Source organism: Drosophila gunungcola, unplaced genomic scaffold (genome assembly GCF_025200985.1).
Source record: "Drosophila gunungcola strain Sukarami unplaced genomic scaffold, Dgunungcola_SK_2 000136F, whole genome shotgun sequence".
Classification (NCBI taxonomy): Eukaryota; Metazoa; Arthropoda; class Insecta; order Diptera; family Drosophilidae; genus Drosophila; species Drosophila gunungcola.
The window spans coordinates 59,703-76,675 of record NW_026453297.1 but is presented as its reverse complement, the minus strand read 5'-3'; the positions used below and the strand labels follow the sequence as shown (position 1 = coordinate 76,675).

The 16,973-nt window shown below is 36.8% G+C and overlaps 3 protein-coding genes across 7 annotated transcripts; 1 reads left to right on the top strand and 2 right to left on the bottom strand.

Annotated features, from left to right (window-relative positions):
- Positions 1-193: 193 nt before the first annotated feature.
- LOC128265573 (microsomal glutathione S-transferase 1) lies at positions 194-1,559 on the bottom strand. Of its 2 annotated transcripts, XM_053001662.1 has the most exons (4): positions 1,218-1,559; positions 1,115-1,150; positions 941-1,020; positions 194-480 (listed from the first exon to the last, which is right to left on the bottom strand). In XM_053001662.1, exons 1-4 carry the CDS (start codon positions 1,392-1,394, stop codon positions 228-230), a joined length of 546 nt encoding a protein of 181 aa, XP_052857622.1. In that variant the 5' UTR covers positions 1,395-1,559; the 3' UTR covers positions 194-227. The 2 variants fall into 2 exon arrangements, with proteins under 2 accessions (XP_052857622.1, XP_052857623.1); XM_053001663.1 differs by lacking the exon at positions 1,115-1,150 and having other exon boundaries at positions 1,218-1,520.
- Positions 1,560-2,076: 517 nt separating this feature from the next.
- LOC128265574 (microsomal glutathione S-transferase 1) lies at positions 2,077-4,269 on the bottom strand. The gene is made up of 2 exons (XM_053001664.1): positions 3,662-4,269; positions 2,077-2,534 (listed from the first exon to the last, which is right to left on the bottom strand). The coding sequence occupies exons 1-2, from the start codon at positions 3,910-3,912 to the stop codon at positions 2,282-2,284; spliced, it is 504 nt and encodes a 167-aa protein (XP_052857624.1). The 5' UTR covers positions 3,913-4,269; the 3' UTR covers positions 2,077-2,281.
- Positions 4,270-9,662: 5,393 nt separating this feature from the next.
- On the top strand, positions 9,663-14,612 carry LOC128265565 (lipid storage droplets surface-binding protein 2). Of its 4 annotated transcripts, XM_053001654.1 has the most exons (5): positions 9,663-10,119; positions 11,640-12,077; positions 12,713-12,763; positions 13,147-13,328; positions 13,449-13,731. In XM_053001654.1, the coding sequence occupies exons 1-5, from the start codon at positions 9,921-9,923 to the stop codon at positions 13,590-13,592; spliced, it is 1,014 nt and encodes a 337-aa protein (XP_052857614.1). In that variant the 5' UTR covers positions 9,663-9,920; the 3' UTR covers positions 13,593-13,731. The 4 variants fall into 4 exon arrangements, with proteins under 4 accessions (XP_052857614.1, XP_052857612.1, XP_052857615.1 ...); XM_053001652.1 differs by lacking the exon at positions 13,147-13,328 and having other exon boundaries at positions 13,449-14,612; XM_053001655.1 differs by lacking the exon at positions 12,713-12,763.
- Positions 14,613-16,973: the final 2,361 nt, after the last annotated feature.

Sequence of the window (16,973 nt, the reverse complement as noted above, 5' to 3'; positions counted from 1 at the left end):
TCAATTATTTAGAACTGTTATAGAGATTGAGGAACTTTTAGAAGCACAGTGTTTTTGAACCTTTTTGATTTATTAGTTGTTAATCTACTAACCCTTTGATTCTCGTTTAATATCTAAAAAGCGATTTTCAATTTTTAACTTAAATAGTTTATTTTTAAACCCAAAAACTAAACCAGAAATAAAGCTTGAAGCATTTACGGGTTAAGCCAATAGGGACTAGAGTTTATTTAGATAAAGCTAAGGGTGCGCAGGGCGACTACGGCGGCCATGTAGAAGGTAATCAGTAGCATAGTACCGAAGGCCAAGATTCTCGACGGCTGCGGAACCGGATAAACGGCGTAGACCAGAGTGTGGATAATCCTGGCCACGGATGCCACTCGAAACAGATTGCAGGCAACTCCGACACTCGGATTGGTACTGATGTAAATCAAGGACATGATAAAGTACGGCAGAATGTTCTCCATGTCATTACGATGCGCTCTGAAAGGTGGGGTAAAAATTGAATTAAATGATTGTAAAATACAAATACTATTCGATGCTCAAGAAAAGATTTCTCTTTTGAGGGTGAGCTGAAAATCGCTATGGGACTACAAGCTGTATTTTAAGTACCTTAAAATGAGCCTCAGCCTAATTTAAGTCGTCAATCATGATACTTAATAGTATAGCTATTTTGATGATTAGCAGAGTAACTCGTTAGTTATTGACACACAAATACCGATTTAAAAGTCTTGTTTTAATACCCTTATGTTTTTAGTAGTTAAATCGTAAAGTGTAATAAGAAATATTATTTCGAACAAAATCCAGGGCAATCAAAGATAAAGATTCGAAGATTGTATTGTGCAAACTCATCTACTTAATGAATTTTTTTATAAGATTAGTCCTAAGGCTTGGTATACGTTGAGTTATAGAATTACAGATTAGGAATATAATAACAACTCACCTTCTAACGCGTTCCACATGCGGATCATTAAATTGCACTTCAAGATTCTTGAAGAACAAATCCTCCTGGTTGGGAAATATCTAAAAAACGACAAAAACAACCATTTTTAGAGTCTCGCCAAACAGGTTAAGCGAATTAATCTAGGGTGATCACGATGACTTGTGGCTATTTTACCTTGCGTCGCAGTGCCAGCGGTACGAATACCAGCAGCTGTGAATGGAATGTCGGATTGGTGGCTACCTTTGAGCAAGTGCAGCGATACAATGGCTAAGCTTACCTTATACCGGAAACGCTGTATTGCCGTCAGGAGCGACATGAGTAGCATCTTCACCACCAGAACCGTGGCCCAAAAAAGGTAGCAGCAGAAGACGGGATTTTCCAGGGTAAACATTTCGCCGGGCGGCCTCACCGTCTGGTTGGCATTTGTATTTCCACTTCCAACTGGGGTCGACATGGCGGATGAGGTATGTGCGTTCGCTTTGAGCCGACTTCGACAAATGATAAAGCCCGCACCGCACTCAGCTCATTGTGAAGATCATTAAAACACGCGACCAAACTGGTTACGAATTGCGTCGAACCGAATCTACGGTGCTGTGCAGCATTGGGACGGGTAATATTTATATTCTACCCAGATGGTGAGCCATACTACTATTTAAAATGTTTAAGTTCCTTAGACTATTTTTTAGAATTAATATATATCTCTAAACGAAGTATTACAAAACTATTTTCCTTTTAAGGAAGGAATTTTTTTTATTGTACCGATAAAATTATTACTTATGTTATCTAAAATTGTCCTTTTGATTTGTTAGTCTAGTCCTCGAGACTAATATTTTTTCTGAAACGTATTCAAAGTACAATTAATATAAATATTTTTTGTGCGTACATTCTTCAAGTGTCAGTTTATTTAAAACAGAAAATTGAGATTCATCTAGCGAACCTTATAATTATAAAAGGTTTCTAGCTTCTAGAAATCCTTATATTTGCTACGACAAAGAATCAGAGATTATTTTTTAATCCTTAAATAAAGGCTTTTCAATAATCTGCTCCTAAAGTAAAAAATTTATATTTTTTTCTCTATTGGTTGGATATTAAAATTAATATTCATAGAAAAAATGTTATGGTAGTTTTTAAAATTATTACGGAACCATTTAATGGCTTGTAAAAATGATTTAATGTGCGAAAAATTCCTATATATATAAATTCAAACTATGCACACATCTATAACTTGTACTGAACAATAGTACCTAAATCTGTACCTGGACCCTTAACACCACTGGTGCTGTTTAAATATGCGAGAGTGAGGTGAGTAGTAAAGTTGGCTAAGTGGGGGTCACTACCGGTCTAAATGTACTTAATACAGCAAAAGAGTACGTAGCCCGCCTCGAAGCAAGTGATGGCGAAGGTGGTGAAGAAGGCCAGTGCTCTGGCTGGTTGTGGAACCGGGATTAGTGCGTAGACCAGCGTGTGGAGCAGCCGTGCACTTGCTCCGATGCGGATGAGCAAACGGGCGGTCAGGGGATTTGGTCCACTGGCCACGTAGACCAGCGACATTAAAAGGAAGGGCAGAATGTTTTCCAAATCGTTGCGATGGGCTCTGCAAGAAGTCGTGATTAAAACAACAATATAGTACTTTATATACACATATATCTAAGTTCAGTAAAATTAAAACCTTATAATTGTTATACCCTTGCAGAGGGTATTATAATTTCAGTCAGAAGTTTGCAACGCAGTGAAGGAGACATCTCCCACCCTATAAAGTATATATATTCTTGATCAGCATCACTAGGCGAGTCGATCTAGCCATATCCGTCTGTCCGTCCGTTTGTCCGTCCGTTTCTACGCAAACTAGTCTCTCAGTTTAAAAGCTATCTGCATGAAACTTTCCCAAAAGTTGTCTTTCTATTGCAGGTAGTATATAAGTCGGAACGAGCCGGATCGGACGACTATAGCATATAGCTACCATAGGAACAATCGAAAAAAAAATAAATAAAAATTATAACTTTGCTGTTTTTTAATTTTTTATTTAGTTCTTTGACATATATTAATGGTTAAATAACTAAGAATTACGTTTTAAATTTCATCAAAATCGGACGACTATATCATATAGCTCCCATAGGAACAATCGGAAAAAATACCAAAAAAATTATAACTTTGCTGTTTTTTATTTTTATTTTTAGTTATTCGACATATAGTAATGGTTTAAATAATTCATATAGCTCCCATAGGAACAATCGGTAAAAAAAATACAAAAAAAAATTATAGCTTTGCTGTATTTTAATTTTTTTTAGTACTTCGACATATAGTATTGGGTAAATATTTTAGAATTAAGGTTTAAATTACAACAAAATCGGACGACTATACCATAGAAATAATAAAAATATATAAAATAACTATCTAATAAATGAGCTGAAAATCTTCATAGCTTCAATGTTTTTAAACATATACGCAAGTAAATCATAATTTTAATGTTTTCAAAAATATTTAATTCTTGCAATAGCTGCAACTTCGGCTTGCCGAAGTTTGCTTCCTTTCTTGTTTAAAATGCTATATTTGAGTAATAAAATATACGTTACATATATTTAAGGTCGAAATTTTGTACGATAAGATAAATAAATCCTTGTATAAAAATATAACCCTATAGTTCAAATTTAGTCAAGTGATATTTACAAAACTAAAAAGTGGATTACTAAATTTACATGGCTTAGGTATATTTTAACTTACCGTCGGACTCGCTCCACACCGGGGTCTCCGAATCGCACCTCTGGGCTCCGGCTGATTCGCAAATCCTCCGGGTTGGCGAACGTCTTGGTCTTCATCCGCTGACGGGCCGTGAGTAGCGACATCACCAGCATTTTGAGCACCAGCAGACTGGTCCAGAACATGTAGCAGCCCATCACGGGATTTGATTTGCTCAGCAGCACCAGCCGGAAGGCGGCGGTAGTGGGCGTGGCATCAGTCGGTCCATTGTCCATGGCAAAAGCTCCGTTTCCTTCGGCCGTTCGCAGGTGATTGCCTTGGCCAGGTACTCAATTGCCGCAGGGGTCACAACAGGTGCCGCGGTTCCCTCAACTGACCTCAATTTCACATTATCATTACTCAATTATTGAATGGAAATACCGCCCAATACTTAGCCCCATATTTTTTAGTTATTTCGCAAAGAATATATATTTACCCCTTTAAAAAAATCGATTTATATAATATAAGAAACGCAGTGAAAACAAGAATTGAATAATGCTTTTTGTGTTAAGTAAAGGGGTAGCCTAAATAAACATGATATATTTCACTTAATCGCTAGCTTAAGAAGAACTTAGTCAACTAATTCAATTTAAACAAATTTATATTTTACAAAAACATAATGATTAAGAGAATTCAAATATAATACAAATTAAATATTCTAGTAGGTATTTAGTCATTTAATTATGTTTTATTTTAGTTTTAAATAAGCCATTACAGTTACACTTTGCAGTCAAATTTTTAAAATTTTCTTAAACTTACATGTTTTTAAACCACATTTTAAAACCACAGCCCAATTGCAGGCAAAGCTTTTGAAGTGGCATGAAAAAAAAAGTGGCATGAAAAAAAACTGCAGCCCAGAAGAGTGCTATAAGAAAGTAATGTTTAATGGTGCGCTTTATTTAATATATTAATTTTTTTTTTTAGAATGTAAATGTGACTAGCGCACTGCTGCCCAAGAGGCAGCTTAATCTAATCGGTTACAATTTATTTATAATATTATAATTATTTTTAATGCAAGTAAATATGTACTTAACTCACTTGGAATTAAATACCAATTTGATATTTTAAGGGAATTTATCACTAATTCGAAGACAAGGCCGGAGGAACGGAAGCAGACAGATAGTGAAAAAGAGAGCGAGCATTTCACGCTTTCAATGCGTGGGGGCAACTATATAATCACTATCAGCTTGTGTACAAAAACCACTGAAATCATTAAAATATATATACAAATACGCATATGGGTGTGTTTGTACAGTCTTTAGTTTGTCAGCGTCTTTCAGCCAGACGAAAATGAATTGAAACGAGGCAATTCCGCCGTCTGATTAGATGTCTGCTCCTTAATGAAGACCCACTCCATTTGGGACTGGAAACATGGCTGTTGTGATCCCCGATCTGGATTTCAAATAATTGCATAAGGCTTAATTTTCTATATGCATAGAGATACAAGTTGCGTAAGACTGTTGTAACTACGGTCTATTCATCTTTTATTTGTTATATTTCTGTTGTTAACCAAGTTCCATTGAGATTACTTATTCAGCAGTCAAGTTGTGTATGATTAGTTCCCAGTAATCCAATGAAATTTTCACCAAAAATTTCATATACCTTGATATATAAAATAAATAATATTAAGTTGCAATGTTCAAAAAAGATTAATAACTAGTTTGGGCCGGTAAAACAAGTTTGAACTTACTTTGCCACCCCACTGTATAAAAACACATTTATCTACAAGCGATGACGTATTCGCAAGAAATGGTCTTTGGTCCCGTCTAAATTTAGTCAAAGAGTTCTTTTTGATTCTGGTTTGCCTTCATTATTTTATTTTTTTGTTGTTTTTTTTTTATTTTTTCTTTTTTTGCTTTTAATGAAATACACGCTCCAACACATCGAATTTGTTCTCAGCCGCAGTCAAAGTCGGCGTCATGACGACGACATCACGTAAACCGTCCAAAGTCCAAACCGCCAGACCACTTTTTGTGGTGTCGTCGTTGCTGTTCCTTCTAGTCTTCTCTGGGTTTTTTGGCCCATGACGAATTGGGTTTAATACACGTAGTCGAACATAGCAGACATGCCCCAGTACCCATAATCTGCCCCTCATCTATAACTCTTTAATATGTTTTATACAAATTGTTGGACAGCAAACTAAGTTAAAGGTTTGGTTACCTGACTTTAAGAATCAAAGAAAATTGACTGGATTATAACTGGAATAGTAATAATAAATGGAAAACATGCCCAATTTATTACCATAATTTGTACAAGTATTTGTAAATATACAACAAATTCTTATACAGAAGCCAATTGTTGGGCTTATACATATATGTAAATAAAGCTTTTAAATTGAGAATTTATTTAAGATTTACAAACTTCGAAACTGCAAGAACGTACATTATTGTTGAAATCTATCTTTCACCTATTTCCATAATTCTCAGAAATTTAATCGCCCCTTCAATTGGACTCTCGAGTAATTTGAACCCGTGTGTCACTAGATTGCGATAAGCACAGCGAACTTTGTTTAATAAGTGGCTTTAAGGCTTATACCTCATAACGATAACCGGCGACAATTATAAAACAAAGGCATTAAATGAATGAAGCAGATAATAAAAAAGTATTCAAAACCCCCTTATCAGCAAAGTACAATCCATCTAGAAAGCAGCGCACAAAAAAACAAAAAAGGAAATAAAAACTTAATAAAATCAGCAAGCGACTCATTCGCCTTTCACATGTAGGTATTGCACCAGTATATAGAAAAAATCACTCACGCCGCTGATTCAAAGTCCGTCTATATGTCATAGTTACCTGAATGTTTCCTCCTTCTATATATAGATCATGCCTAGGCCTCTGAAGTTGTGCGCTCAATGCCCGAATGTATAATCTGTCCAAAATCCAATGGAATTCTAGGCTCGATCATTCGGGAAAATACCCACAGACGGACACTCTTTGGGTCCCGATAACGGAAAGCAATATAGGTATACATATATAGCCCATATATACTGATGCCACGACGGGGCCTGTTGAGACTATGGTACTATATGCGGTCTGGGTCTTGTCTACGTGCGGCCAACTGCTAATCGGTTTGAAATGCAGCTCTCGAGCAAATTATTCCAATACTTTTATGTCTGTCGCAGTAAAATATGTATGGGGATCTTCAAACGCTATGGAAATTAAAAGACAATCCAAACTAAAGTATTATTCAGCTAATTTCAATTTTCAATAGTTTAATATTTCTGAATAAATTTTAATTTTAAAGACTTATTTTGTTTGAGGCCTATGGCAAATTAATTCGTCAAAAACGTAATTTGATCTTTAAAAATTACATTGCTAGGCAAGCAAACAATTCTGTTCCAGCATAGATATACAATTTTTTAACTATTCCATTAAAAGGGTAATATATTGTTGCTTCATAATATTTTCGTAATGATCATAACAATATTTACACCATGTTATCTTTAGTTAATCGATATCTGTTAGCGAAATCAGTTTACCAAACATGGTTGAAGTGATTTCATCCGTTCAATGTAATATAACCGTCGATTACAAAGTCCACAAATAAATATGGCTCTATAAAAAAGGTGGAATCGGTTACATTGGTTTGTTTATGAGCGATATCGGCGATTGGGGCCCGACCAGACCAAGTGAAGATAAGCCCGGCACCTGGTCTTTGTTACAACATAAACAAATTAGTGACGACAGTGCCGGACTTTGGATTACGGTCTAAACAGAAGTTAGCCTTCCCAACTCGAGGGCCTGGTCTATTTGCGCATTTATGGTTGGCCCGATTGTCTAGCTGCTTAAGTCTTATCAGACAGACATAATTGCCTTATATAGCGCATAATAAGCGGAGGGCATTAACCCATTCTGGTATAATATTACGGATATTTTTAGAGATTTCGGAGGATAAAATAGAGTGAAAATGGTGTTATATAAAAGATTTTCTTGAAACTGAAAAAATATAAATTTTCTTGGTTTCAGATACATAGTATTCTCATCATATTTTTGAACACATTATTTTGCAAATTATTATCTAGAAAACCGTTTGTTTTTTTAACAGATCTATTATAAGATATATTCTTAACTTAGTAAAAAAAGGTGATCTTTGATCACATGAGTTTTGTAATTATTACCTAGGCAGCTTTTTAATTTACATTTTTAAAGTTTTAACCCATCTTAATGGATACATAGTAAAACGTAATCAAACGAACGCATGATTTTAATCATATTAAGAAATAGGTTTAGAATGGGGGGAATGGATGTGGGTTCCCAAGATGGGGGATGGAGATGGGGACGGGCACGTTTCGCTTGTAGTTCTCGTAATTTGTTTTCGTTTTGTCACACTGCGGACTTTGGAATGCCAAGCAAATTACACAGCATTCGGTGAGTATTACGTAGAATAAGATGTGTGAATGTTCAGTGGCGTATTATCGATGCGGTGGCAGGGGTTCAAAGGTCGCACGAAGCATTTGCGTGGTGGTGTTCATTGGCCATTGATAATGGAAGTGCCCCCACACACAAAAACACAAACCTACATATGTACATACATTTATTGAAATGTACTTCAATCTTAACTTTGTTTGCGCCCGACACTGCGTATTTAATTAATCTAGTTGTCAAGCATAGCGATCAAACATAGGCGCTGTCTCTTTCTTTTTCCCAAATTCCGTTCTTTCTCCTCGTCTTTCTTGCTTCCTAGGCAAAAGAATTGCTCCTCACGAAGGATAACGAGGAAGAATTGAATTGTATCTTATATCTTTTATCACAGAAAACTTAAAAACCGGTATCCAACTTGCTGTTTAAAGAACAATTTACACATCTTTATATGCACATACATATGTATGTACATAAATTTCGTAATAGATATAAACTAGATTTTAACCATTAATTAAATAGAATAGACACATTATTTATATGTTAGGGAACGTTAAAACTTCCTCAGTTCTACTAAACATAATAAATTTTCAAGAGTATCATTTAAAAATTTTCTTTAAATGTTAATAAGAAAAAAAGTTTATATTTTTTATGAAAAATTCTTTACTTATTTGTATTTTTTGTATAACATTTCGCTTGTTTACTGGTCAAAAAGCTAGAATACTAACAGTTAATCATATCTTCTATTTTTTGGGGTCCCCAAAGAGAGCTGTTATCTTAAATCTCTCGCTACTTAGGAGCTCTACTCTCTGCATCAACGGATATCTGTAAAGTGTTATCAGTCTAGCTATATTAAAGTCAGAAAGAAAATAAACAATTTAAATTAATACAAATTAAATAAGTTAATAATTATATAATATTGCTTTTAGAAGTATGTGTTTATTTGAAAAATGTTATAATAAAGCACTTTTTTGTTGTACTACTAGGGTCGACAAAAAAATAAGACTATTAGCTTCTGATTCTTAAAAGAGTGAGATAAGATTGCTTGAACTTCAAACATTCCATCACGTTCCCGTTAAGAAACTTTCAAAGCATTTAATACTTGTTTTTCAACTTGTTATCATTTTAAATGAATAGCACCTAGATTGTTAGTGGATCAGAGTAGATTTCAAACTTACAACTTTTACCTTGACCTTAAAATTCAATGGAGAACCTCTGGTAATAAATATAAATATTGTTGTAAATATTGTTTAGCCTTTGCAGGCTAAAATCCATAATGTTACAAATTATTAAGACATTAAAATTTTTTAAATGCATTTCTACATTATTAATATGCAGAATGAGCTTTATTTTATTTTTACTCTTATTGTAATAATATTTATAGTGTTTTTTTTATTATCAACGCTCTTTGCTTGTCAAAACTTTTTTTTTTAATTTAAAATCATGGAAAAAACTGGTAAAGGTTTTGTTAGGATACAAAAAATTAACATTACCTTCCAGCTAGCTTTTCGAGAAGTAGCCTAGCTATTTCTAGCCAGCAGCTGCACATCTGTCGCTCTCAGCTTATTCGCTGCTCGGCGCTGGCAGCACTGGCGACGGCACTCGCTTGTATAATAAACCAGCCGCGCAGCTCGCAAATCAGACAGAGTGCCCCGGCGAACAGACGTGTGCAGACGTGCTAAAAAGTGCTCCAAGTACCCAAGCAATCAGACATACAAACCCCACAGTCACACACATACACAATTGCACACACGTTGAGCTGTTTTTTTGTTCGTGAAAGAAAAGAAAAAGAAGAAACAAAAAGTGCGGTGGCAAGCAAAAGAGCTTGAAAGAAAGACCCAGAGAAAAGAAAGAAAAAGTGAGAAAAAGTCCGAAAAAAAAGATCATGGCCAGCGCAGAGCAGAAACACGCCACCACCGGGACCGGGAATGGAAGTACCGGCAATGGAGCCATAAACGACGTGGAGCAGCCCAAGGATGCCAAGGACCTGTTGCCGCACCTCGAGTCCCTCGAAAGGATCATTAAATTGCCCGTTGTGAATGCGGCATGGGACAAATCGCAGGATGTCTATGGCAAAGTAAAAGGTGAGTGCCAGTGTGAGTGTAAAGTGCATAAAACGAGTGCATTGAACTCGAGTCCCGTTGCTTGCACACATAAAATAGAGAAGCGAAAAGATGGGGGGCAAAGAAAAAAAGAGAAGGCAGCAAAGCAAAGCAACAACAAATGCAGCCCATGCAATCGAATACCGCAATCGAAACCGAAACCGTTGCTTTGACTTCGACTTGACTTCGCCATTTAAATTCGAGTTGCAATTCGAAGTCGAAACACATCGAGGGCAAGTCTTTTTAATTGGCCAGGAATTAGGCTCAATTGAAACTAATTGATTGCCGGGCGTTCAATAATCGAAATCACGGCGGCAACAACAACCATGACCTAGCAACAAAAGCGACTTTGCCCTCGTGACGCGCCGCGTTCAAAGTTCGTTCGAAATTTACATAATAAAAAAACTCTTGGCCGACGAAACGAAAGAGAGTGCGAAAAAAAGAGGGGCGGTCGAAAAAGGCCACCGCACGTAGGCTGCAGTTGCAGAGGCGCCGACAACGAAAAGGGGCTGGGGCGAGCCTCCATCGTTGCCAGAAAACGCAAGGCAGACCCAATGGCCACGCCACTGACACTCTCGCAAGTCAGTGCTGTCAAGTGTGGCAAAAAAAGTTAAAATGGCACGAAAATATAGCTAGAAAAATAACAAGTTAACATCAGCATAAAAACTATACCACAATTAGTTGTTTTTTTTAAATAAAGTTTGCCAACAAATATTTAAAATTGAAGTTAATTGAAGTTCTTCTCCACATACATACAATTTAAAATAAAATGACTGATATACACACCGACACAACAATTTTTAGGGAATTAAATTTAAATTGAATCTTCTGATATAAAGATGAATCTTTTATATAAACTTTCATCTGTTTTGTTAACATTTTTCTTATAGTTTTCCAAAGTTAATTGGTATAAAACTTTTTTAAATTGCTAATTCACCTTTAAAATCTAGATTTAGCTGGAAACTAAATAAAGCTGGCAGCACTGCCGTTATGCGACTCTCTGGGGGCTCCAATAACAACTGTAGTTGGACTTTCGACTTGTTTGTGATATTTCATAGTTGTTTTTGCAGTTGTTGGGATTGGGATTGGAATAGAAATTGGATGATGTGTTTGCCGAGTGACGAACTTTCAAAGTCTAAACTCGCGGGCCCAGACAGATAGAAGAGGGGTCAAAGGGCCAATGCGGATCGTGAACTGCGCAGTTTCTTATCAGTCAGAATTGCTATTCTTATTATTATTATTGTTATTATGACGGTTGCAACTGATAAGCGAACTCCCTGTGTTTTTGTCACATGTGTGTGAAAAACTACTGATACACAATTCTAGAAATTCCAGAAAAAACAGATTAGTAGGATCCGAACCAAATTATTATGCTTTCGCATAGCTCGATATTAATCGAAATGCGTAGGTCATTAACATTTTCCATATTATTTTTGATGAGATGGCTTATAATAAATAAATACAACTACTATATCATACATTTTTCTTTTTTTTTTTTTAAGGCAAAAACCGAGTCTTCGAATGGGCTTTAACGGCGGCCGAGGATTGTGTGACCCGAGCGGTGACAACGGCAGCTCCTTTTGTCACCAAACTAGACCGACCCATCGCCTATGTAGACCAAACCCTGGTCAAGGGCATTGACAAGCTGGAGGTGAAGGCACCGATCATCAAGGACACGCCCCAGGAGATCTACAACCAGGCCAAGAGTAAGGTGATCGATGTGGTCCAGCCGCACCTGGAGCGTGTGGTCAAGTTTAAGGCCGCCGGCCAACAGAAGGCCGCCTCGCTAAAGGACCTTGCCTGGCAAAAGGCTAACGAGGTGCTGGCCACCCAGTACGGCAGCCTGGCTGTCAACGGAGTGGACACCACCACGGCGCTGGCCGAACGGCTCCTGGAGTACTACTTCCCCAAGTGCGAGTCTGATGTGGAGGAGGATAATGGTGAGTGTTGCTTTCACATGAATAAGAATAGTAGCCCAAAATAAGGGATTTATCTATCCACCGTAAATATTCTTAATTTTTACCCTTTTGGGTCTTACCATTTTTATGCAATAAAAATCGTTTAGGGGCTAAATTTGTATTTTTTTTATATAAAAATTAAAATATTTGACGGCGATTTTCGAATAGAAATATTTGTATGGTTTATATGTTGTTAGCCCCTAAAATGTCAGATTCCTAAACCGATTTCACATTATCATCTTTAACTTCACAAAAACTAATAAGTTAAAAAAAATGAAAATTACATTTATTAATGTACACACATCTAGTTAAATGTCTTAATTAACTCTTAAACAAAATTGTTAAATTCACTCCTTTATAATTACTAAAAACTGAATCAACCCTTCTCTTAATTTTTGAGTCCAGAGTCTCAGTTTCGAGATATTGCCCAAGTTATTTCTAAAATAATTGTATTTAAAAACCTCGGATGGGGAAGAACATTATTTATTGGCCTCCTTCCATTTCCATCTGATGGCACAAAAATTGGATATGCTTGTTTGCCTTCTGCTACCTACTCTTTTTTGAGCGCTGTGTAAACAAAATGCTAAATATAAATCGTAAATATTTTTAATTCTCAGATGATAAACAAAATGCCGTCGTGCAGAATGGCAAGAGTTCTGAAAATGACAGTAAGTTCCCGATCCCTGATCCGATCTTTTGTTCGTTCGATCGTTTATTTGCTTGTCCACCACTAACACACCGTCTTATAAGCATAAAAATAACAAGTAAATAAAAAAGCATGACACTAATAAAGCATGGCGATAATTTTACACACAAAAACAGAACAAAACGGGGCTATAATATACAGAAATATTTTGGACTTTTAGTTGAGGGATAAATGTTGAAGTAGCCTGCGAACCCTTGAACCCAGAACCCAAATCCTGATCCTGGTCTTGGTCCCGTCCCCAGTCCCCTAACTTTCATTAACCGCCCCTTCGCAACAAAAAATTGTCACTAATTTTCTAAATTAATCTCTCTCTCTCTATCTCTCTTTCTCTGTGCCATTTGTTAGTTATTATTGTTGGGGAGAGCTACGACCAGGATCACGATCAAGAGATTGATGATAGATTCTTAGTGGCCGCCTCGACGGTATTTCTGTCCATGTCTTTGAAAATCATAACCGAAATTGTTGAGTACGTTAGAAGAAATCCAGAGATCATAGGCATTATCGATAGGGAACTCAACAAGTTTATGGTAAGCACACACAAGCCGCACAGCCACTCCTGTACTAACTTAAACTTGTTTATAACCACTAAATACTTCTGGCTACTATACCTTTTTTTGCTAATGATGATCATTTTTTTGCTTTTATAGTGCCAGTTCCCGCCAGCGAGGATCCAGTCCTCCACACAGTTCAGACGGTTGGACGGCTTTCCAACAAGATCTCGCGTCGCGTCTATCGAAATGTCTCCCGACAGATCAAGCAGGTCCAGAAGGGCAACATCAACGACTATCTGAGCTCCCTGATAGCCGCCCTCAAGTTGCACCAGTACATCAATTTTATCAACTCATCGATGGGCACGAATGTGGAGCAGTCGAGCAGCAGCGACACCTGTTCGCCATTTGGAGCCACCACTTCCAGCAGCAACACCGCCACCGCCACCACCAGCTCCTCCAGCAAGAACGCGGCGGTTGTGTCCAAGCCCCAAGTCGCTAAAAGCAAAGCGGCAGCGGCGACGGTGTCGTCTCAGTAGTGGAAAATCAGAAGCCCATATAAAACTATATCTGTAGCTAGACATTATCCTCTTTCGCACACGCACACACAAAAAACCCACCCACGCCGCCCATTCTATATTGTATTTTATTTTTTCGTTTTTTTTGCGTAATTTTTTTTCATTGAGTACTTTATCGCCTATACAAGAGGTAGTACTTCCCATAGAGGATCATCCAAAAGTGAAACAGGTTTTTTAAACACGCACCCGAAATCCAAAACCCGCCTCCCCCCTGCGCACCCTGCTTTGTAAATATTTATTTGAAGTATAGCCCTCACCACGATAGTTGTAAGATATAGTAGTCGCAGAGATCGGGAGTGTAAGAGCGTGTTTTTTTTCGTCAAATTTAGCTGTGCTAAAGTGCCACGCATGCATTGAATTATACATAATATATACGCCTATATATGCCTAATATATACACACGATATATAATATATATATAAACATAAAGAAACGTACTACGCACACGTTGGCATAGTGTGGTTTAGCTATACGTATACGTAATCTAATACCTAATGCTATTTCTATCTCTATTTAATTTCCATTGTACACTCGCTGGGAGCCCAAACCAGATGATGTCTAATTGCTAATGAAAATGAATTATGCCTATCATATATATACAACACACAATACACACCCTCACACACACACACACACACACTTGTATGGAGAACCTAGCCATAATGTTTGCTTTAAACAACTAGATTGATAATATTAAATATTAATAAAAAGAACCAACGCAAAACTGGAACGAAGAACAAGAAAAGTTGCCTACGAATTTTTTTTCAATTATTTTTGCCACTCGAAGAACGTGACCGATAAGGAGAGGAACGGAACGTTATAGGTTCTATACCCCCTATCTGATTAGGCGCCTTATCGAGGCAGCACTCCCCGGTCCGCTGATTTATATAGAGTTCAGTGTAGAGTTCAGTCCTCGTAATTGCCGGAGCGCTGCAGCGAATGAATTTATAGAGCACTCGCTGTCAAGATAAGACCTTCCATATGTGTTTACGAACATGTGATATTAAAGTGCGTTATGCAGCTATCAAAAGCTGGTCGGAATTCGCGGATTTTCTGCTTGAAAATACAATTTATTTGATTTCTATCGTACTATTTATTATGTCTGGGGTAGTCAGGCTTGTTAAATATAAAAATTCGTCATTCATTTTTGTAATGCTTTACACATTAAAGACGGTTGCTTAATAGCTCATAGCTTTTTAATCAAATATAATTAACTTTTAGCCCAATAATATGTGTTTTACGTTTTTCATTAGAATCTTAAATGGCTTGCTACAAAAAACAAAAATTAAATTCAATTAAAAAAGTTAGTAACTAACAGCGCTGAAATTTTAATCGGAAATCGCATAAGTGGGGTTTCCTATTTTTTTTAACCTAACCTAACAATCTTTGGGTTTTATAAAATACTCCAGATTTATTTTTATATTTATTTATTTTTATTTTTAAAGGCAAATAGCGTTTACTAATTTGTTCATAGTTTGATAACTAAGAAATGTGTTAAAAACCATTAAATAGTCAAGGATGTTTCACAATAATTAACACCTAATAAGGCGAAGTGTTATATTCTTTTGGGGGCTCACTTAGTTTCATGCTGGGATCCCATAATCATGAACCGTACTGTACTGCTAGTACAAGTCCCAGTGGACTTGCGACTCTGTCCCTGTCGATAATGACGGCGTTAATGGCCGTGCAATTATCCGTCTTCAGATTGGGCAAAGAACGTCGGCGTCGGCCTCTCTGAATTTCCTTTTCATTTCAGCTGGCTCCGGCACTCCACTTCCTCCGAATCTCCACCTCATTTGTATGCTCAGTGTCTGGACGACCGCTTTAATTTGCGAGCCCGACAAGAGAGGAACATGCCACAGCCAAAGTCTGTCCCTCGTCTCGACAAAGTTCCAGTTTGTCCGCCTCGGGAATCAATCTTATAAACCAGCATACTTGGCATAATTTTGAGTTTTGCTAAATGCATTTGGGGCCGAAATATTCATGAGTTTGGTTTGCCAGAAAAGGGCTTCGCTGGGGTCTTGGTATTTCTTGTGGAACCCATGGAACGCATGACTTGTTGGACGGGTTCCCAAAACCGCAGACAGTGAATATATATTATGCACAAGAAAAAAAACGTAGTCAATAATAAAAATTAAATAATTTTGTATAGAATTTGATGCTTAAAAGTTAAGTTTTAAAATAAATTTTTTTTAATGCATTGGAACTATAGAGATCAATGATCTTTAACTTCAGTTTTAATACCCTGTTATATTATATTTAAAAAATTAAAGTGCTTAATTAATGAAAGATTCTCCCCAATAATTAGTACCATAACTAAAAATGTAGTTTGACTTAAAAAAAGTTCCATTTGGTAATAAACACGATTAATTTAATTTATTATACCATTGTCCATAAAACTTGTCCGACTTATAGAGGCTTTTCAACTGAAGAACAGTCCTAATATTAAGAATCTTAAAGTCTCCGAAACTAGTCCAACTTACAGGGGCTTTTCAATTAAAGAGCCGCATTGATATTATATGTTACGGGTATTGTAAAGTTCCCTTTTGATAAGGAAATCCGATTGTTCCAATTTTATCCTCTGTGTAAGTGCAATGCCCTGACCGTTTTTTTTTCCAAACCATTAAATGATCATGGAGGTAATGATCGTTATTGGGTAGCTTGATGTAATGGAAATGCCAACCGCAAGGTGTACCCACCCGGAGGCCTGAGTGTAAAGATGTTAATGGACCCGGACTTTGGACCTTGTGCTTATCGATCCCAAACCCGATCCCCTCCAGATTCTTCCCGAAGCGACGATGACGAGGTCTGGATCTTCGGTTGGCAACGACTTGTTCTTATCGTGGAGAAAGAGGGAACGAGAACGAGTGGGGTGGAGGATCCATAAAAGCGTTCGTTATAACTATAAACGTAATCAACAATATTATAAAAAAAAGAAAGGAAACGAACTTCGGCAAGCCGAAGTTCATATACCCTTGCAGCTATTGCAAAAATGTAATATTCTAACAAACATTAAAATTAAGATTTACTTGCGTTTATGTTTAAAAACATTGAAGCTATGATAATATAATTTTTTTTCATTTATTTTTTCGATTGTTCCTATGGG